General features: G+C 32.5%; 1 protein-coding gene across 1 annotated transcript; it reads right to left on the bottom strand.

Annotated features, from left to right (window-relative positions):
- Positions 1-1690: 1690 nt before the first annotated feature.
- Positions 1691-6352, bottom strand: Polr2E (DNA-directed RNA polymerases I, II, and III subunit Rpb5). The gene is made up of 6 exons (XM_088264080.1): positions 5980-6352; positions 5801-5889; positions 5520-5698; positions 4406-4568; positions 2544-2622; positions 1691-1851 (listed from the first exon to the last, which is right to left on the bottom strand). Exons 1-6 carry the CDS (start codon positions 6034-6036, stop codon positions 1786-1788), a joined length of 633 nt encoding a protein of 210 aa, XP_088120206.1. The 5' UTR covers positions 6037-6352; the 3' UTR covers positions 1691-1785.
- Positions 6353-6468: the final 116 nt, after the last annotated feature.

Genomic DNA, 6468 nt, shown 5'->3' with positions numbered 1-6468 from the left:
TGATAAATATAGCACTTTTGAAAGATTTTTGAAATATAACATTTACGTAACTGTGGTATTTGTTTATACAAAATAAACTTTACAAAATGTTAGCTTGCTACATATGTTTATCATGGTAAGTACTACGGAATTCTAAAGCAAAAGACAACGGGGCAATGGCAAAAGTGACGAAAGTTTAAGGCGCCATGAGTGCATTCCTGATAAAATGGAATCTTCAAGACCCTTGTATCGATCGGCGTTCCTGGAGATTGGAGATTCTTTGTGGAATTTGAAAATCATATTTCTCGAGGAGACTGGAAATAATGGCATAACCCTTCACATATATCAATCACATTGTTCTGATGTACACTATGCATCATTAGGCATGAATATAAGTTAAAGGAAGATTATTAACACATTGTTTATGGTGTGCATTTCGGAAACTTTACGTTGCAAAGGTGTGCACATATTTGTGCATTTCAGAAACCTTATGTTTGCGGCAGTGTGGATATTTTTGTGCATTGTGATTATCTTCGACTTCATATTTAAAAAAAAAATACTTACAACAACTTAAAAGTCAAATTCTTTACCATGTTTGCTTTGCTCTGTAGCGGATAGGCGTCACTTTAACACAAAAATATTATCGATTCTTTTCTGGTTTCAAAATATGGCTAAAAGTTATTGTTCTTTCAATGTGATCTAATATCGCCCACCCCAAATTACATTCCTTTAACAAACTTCGCCATAACCAGTGCGTTAATATAAATCAAAATATGTTTTATAATTTTACTACATTTATTTTTGCCAGAGCGTTATAAAACTCCACACTGATGTTAATAATATATGTAAATGTTTTTATTTTGGCACAGTTCGATGATGTCCTCAAAAGGCGAAACAGCTGTCGTAAAATAATTAAATTAGAAACGTGAACTATGGAATTCTACAAAGTAAACACCAATTGAATAAATGATAAAGAAGACCGTTAAATATACTAGCCGTTGGATGATTGAAATGAAAATGAGTTATTTAGCTAGTCCATTCATTCTAATATTTTTTTGTTTGTTTTAGTAAGTTAATTTTAATGGTAAATAGTTTTTCTTTTTATTCGCTTCATCTCAATAATGAAATAAGTAAATTAATTAACAATATAACTGCATTACTAATCAGATTCTTGAAATGATTTGACAAACCCTGTCACACACGTACATTTTATGACTGATATCTGATTTATCTAAAAAAAAAGTTCTGATTCATGCTGTGGTTTTATGGAATCATACAATTTTTTATAAATTAAATGTGGTCTTAAGCCAAACTATGATAAAGTTATTGGAAAATAAGTACCTTTGTACTTATTTTAAGTTAAATATAAACTTTGTATTATGCAAAACAAACTTCTTTATTATTGAAGGGTAGGTATGCTTCTTATTTTTATTTATTTATTTAATTTTTAATATTATTTTTATTTCTTATCAGTGGGAACATAGGGGCTCTTCAACATTCAACGTCCCACTCTAAAATTTAGAATTAGTTTCACATACGGTGTTTGAAAATGATGCGGAATGCATCGAAACACGTGTCACAGAAGATTTTAAGAAATAGTGGTACATATTTACCAAGTTAAACTTAAATCAAAAACTTAAAAGTTATTATTAAATTATTTTAATACTGCGTCGATTACATAGGTGACTGGGGTAAAGAAAAAAATACATAATCCTGGAAAATGAAACAAGAATGTCTTGTTTCTGATTTAATTTATTAAAAATATATCCTTATAATAATGTAGAATGTTATGTGGGAAGTAATAGCTCAGCAAACTAATCTGTAGGAAATATATCTCCCGGCTGTTTCAGATGATCGGATAATTTTCACAACCTGGAATAATAAAAAAGAATAACAAATTTGAAATAAAAAAGTCTAAAAAGTTTATTATTACGGCCCCTGCATCAATCTCATAAGGGTATAACGTAAACATTCCCCGCGTACACCCCGCCCTGCCCGTAGCGGGCGCTTGGGGTCATAGTTCAAGTTGCTAGAATTATCGCGCCGTAACAAATAGATTTTTAAACAGTAATTGTAATTAATTAAGTACAATTTCTACAATAATACCAACACCATAAAATCCCGCTTAGCTATTGGAACATAACCACCCCGGGAATATATTGCAATAAGTTCCAGCAGTAAATGAAACAAAGGTCATCTAAATAATATCAAAGTAGACTGCGCCGCAAGACTATGCGAGTGTCAAAACAACAAAACAGTGCAGGATTTTGGGAAATTCGAACACCGTATGCATTTTTGGTGAAAGCCTTTACTGTAATACTAAAATAGCTTCAAGCGAAAATATTTATATCAGAAAAATTCAACATCTAAACTTGTTTGTACTAAGTTTAATTACAACAATTTCATATTCAAATTCCATTTTTTAATAAATTTGACGCACTTTTTATAACAAAGATTTTGCTGTCCCAAAATTGAATTTGCAAATGTGTACCAGGAGTAGATAAAAACTAAACAACTTAATAAAAATGTAAAATAATCATTATCATAGTGAAAGAGCCTTGTACCTGTCCTCTTTTAAGTCCAAAATATCTTGCCACCGGATCTCCCGCCTGAATTCTCATCAGCATGTTTTCCTTTAGTTTACTGAATAGTTGGGAGTTAAGGATAATATTTAAATTTAAACCCTTATCCGCACCCTAATGGTGCATAGGGCACTGCGTCATATAAACGCAGTGTTATCTTGATCGTTTACACATGAAGGAAAGGTGATCAGCCCTCCGCTTCAGGTACCAGTCCAGGGTAATGTTGAATAAATATGACAGTGAAAAAATCACTTATATTTATTTTACCCCCCTTGGGAATCGAACCCGGGTCCTCCAGAACGGTAGCCGAGCGTGCTGACCATTACACTACGGAGGCGGACAATATAATAAATTAATAATATAATAAAATCCAGGATAATATTACAAATGATATAATAAATATTAAAAAATGACAAAATTTCCAGTCTTCAGTATATTACTGTCTCAAAATGGTGTCATATTAGACTAGATTACTTGTGAAAATATTGTTGGGCTTGCTCAGTGAAATAGGCCACAAGCCCTACACCAAGAAGAAGGAGGTTATATCGGGCAACACCTTTATCCAAAGATAGAAGCAGGGTAGGTAAAATGCATGGAGTTCTCTTTCCCAAATTTATACAAATTCAAATCAGATTTACTGTTAAAAATTAACACATCGCTCACTCCTTTCAAGAATGTCATAAATCAAAAATCATCAATTTTCAGTTGTGCATTTTTTCGGAATGCCCAGAAAATGTACTATATCCCAGCAAAAGCGGCATATTTTTAACTTAATATTTACCCGCTACAGGGCAGAAAGTGTTGTTTTTGCATTTTGAAGAAAAGGTATTGTTTAATTATTTTTTTTTGATACTATAAATATTTTTCAAATGGAGAAAAAACCTTCAAGTTTTACCTAAAAAGATGTTTTGCATAGTAAAAAGTTCAATAAGTGGCTTGATATCTATTTTTAATACATTATATTATATTTTCAAACTTTTAAAACGTTCTCCTGAAAAATCAAGTTTTTTTATTTATGACGTTCTTGAAAGGAGTGAGCGACATATGTATCAAAACACATACATGTCTAATTCATAATTCTAGACAATAAGTTGGGATTATGCCAGGAAGAAGATATATATATATATATATAATACATGTCTAATTTAACACATTTTTACTAGATATGTATGTATTTATACAGCCTGACTTCACCAATAGATCAGGACATGCTACCATATTGACAGTGGTGTTCCGGCGCCCCAATAACTAAGAAAAGGTGCCAATATTCAGTATAAAAAAATGTCAAAAATAGGGTCCTGAAAAATCCTTAAAACCTGTTTAAAAAAATACCAAAATCTTCTCAGTTGCAAAACATATTTCAGGATACTGGATAACGTAAAAAAATACAACTGATCAATTTTTTTCTTGGTTGTGGTACTTAAAGATCTTTTGGTCAAAATGCCTAAAGAGGTCTTTTTGAGGACACCAAGGCTTCACAGTGAAAAGGTACTAATTTCAATTTGTTAAACAAATATTTAGTGGTTTTCTTTCAGTTTCATCGCACTTATTACTTCCTGACGATACTGATCGACAACCCATTTAAAAATACCAACGCCGTTAAAAACACAGACTTGATAATTAGGTACAAAACACATCGTAATCATATTTCGTAAGATAACACAACCAGACATTCATCACAAGGTTTAAAAATCTGAATGTTTACAGGTTCTAGATTCCAGACCATTACAAACAAACAAAATACTGTATTTTGTGCACCTTATTTTCTAAGTAGTTTTTTTCTAGGCAGTTTTGTCAGGCAAACATATTTTATATTTTGTTGAATAAAATAATTTAAAGGATACTATCTAGCCAGAAGTTCTTGCTTCTCATCATGCGTTAGTACAATGTGTTCGGGAACTAGCTCATGTTCTGTGATATTAATAAGTAATTCAGACTCCAGAAATTGTTCCAAAATGTATTTAGGTGCCATGTCTACCAATGACTGTTTTGCAGAAGGTGTCATGCCTGGAAAAAAAACATTGGTAAGAACAGCTTCCTGATATAATCTTAAAATATAAAACATACAAAGACAGCTTGTAAAGAAAGATATCCCCTCGTTTCTTATTCTTATTAAAAAGCTTCTGTGGAATAACTTTGAGAGGTAGTCAATGAGCAAATACCCTGCAGCATCCTAAAAGACTGAGGTCCTGACCTTGTCTGATGATATTTAAACTCGAAACTTGCAGTGGAGATCCCCTATGTTTCCACGCACACCGTGTTTGGTCTTAGGGTCTCAGTGATAGACCCATGTTTTATTAACGGTTACATAACAATTGAGAAAATCCTGTTTATTTTTACTGTACACAACAAGAAACTGCAAGCGTCCAGACAAACTTTCTTTCATTTGGGCATTAAAATTCGAGAAATCCATCTTGCCGAAAAAAATTCAACTGTAAAACATCTTTTATTTGTCTGAGACGACACAACCTCTTCAGTCTTCTTCTATTTTCCATCACAGTAAATTTTTTATTTTTTGTTTGGGCATTAACATTCAAGAAATCCATCCTCCCAACAATTTTTCAACTGTAAAACATCCCTTATTTGTTTGATATGACACACCCTGTTTAATTTCCTTTTTTTCTATCACAATTATTTGTTGTTGATATTTCCGTCACAGGAAATTTGCCCCTTGTGCCACGCTCAATAATATAACACTACGGAATGACACAAAGATGCTCACGCGCGTCCATTTTATAAATGAACAGAGTTTTGCAGTAGTCCTGTTGTTACTATTTGTTGATGGGATTATAAACCAGCATATTTCTTAATATTATATGTTCAAAACTGTATTTAAAAAAAAAGTTCAATTGAGCAACACAAGACTTATCGATATTGTGTTTCTAGCTAGAAATACAGCATTCCAGAAATAAATGCATAAAATAATAGAGTACATTTATGTAAAAACAAATACATTACCCCCTTGTACTACCACACAAGCTCTGTGAATGTTTTCCTCCTGCATCCTGGTGCAGTATGTCTTGATAGTCTTAATGCCAATCTTGGGTTCGTCAGGGAAGAAAACAAACATCTGATCGGTTGGATCATCATTATGAGCTACCAAAACGATCAAATCACTTCGAGCGGGGCGCTTTTCACTAAAAATTCCAGAAACCAATACAATGACAAAAATACTTCATCATATAAATTGAATAAAGTACAAGGTTTTTTCATAGTTCCTAACCGAACAATGTTGTTACCTCGGTTTATCTCCGAACTGTTCTTTAAACTGATCCAGAGTCTGATCCAACTCATCTTGAGTTACGAGGTATCCTCGGTCGTGACACAGCTAAAGGAATAAATAAATTTATTTTGTATTAAATATGTCCGGTAAAAAATAAGTAAAGGTTTGCTTCAAATAAGTTGGGTTACGTCTAACCTGCATAACAGTTTTACGAATTCTCCATAGCTTGTAAGTCTCCGCATCGTCATCCATTTCAGCCCTAGTGTATTAGTATTCAGTAAACTATAATGAGTTCTTAAATTAAGCAAGTATTATTTTATATATATTTAACAAAAATCAACTGACGACAAACAACCGGGTCAAGGTCAAAACTCGCTAACGAGAAACCACAGACTAACTAATTTATATACGAGAAACTGGCCATAGAAAATACATTGAAAAACAACGTTCTTGACAGTCCATAGACAAATTAAAATTTGGAATGTGTACGAACCAAAAATATCGTAGAACTATGTGCGTAGGAACTTACTGTTTTCATGGTACTGGATCCAAGGAAAATAATTTTATCTATATAGCAATACAACAACATTGATTTTGTTTTCAAAAATTTCCAGCAGATGGCAGTCTGACGATGACGTTTACCGCGTCCGTTGCTTTTGAAGTCAAGTAAATTTTTACAATAGT

This window comes from Brachycentrus maculatus, unplaced genomic scaffold, assembly GCF_059751285.1.
Source record: "Brachycentrus maculatus isolate JH-2025_06_01 unplaced genomic scaffold, ASM5975128v1 h1tg000213l, whole genome shotgun sequence".
Taxonomy (NCBI): Eukaryota; Metazoa; Arthropoda; class Insecta; order Trichoptera; family Brachycentridae; genus Brachycentrus; species Brachycentrus maculatus.
This window is presented reverse-complemented; position numbering and strand designations above follow the sequence as displayed.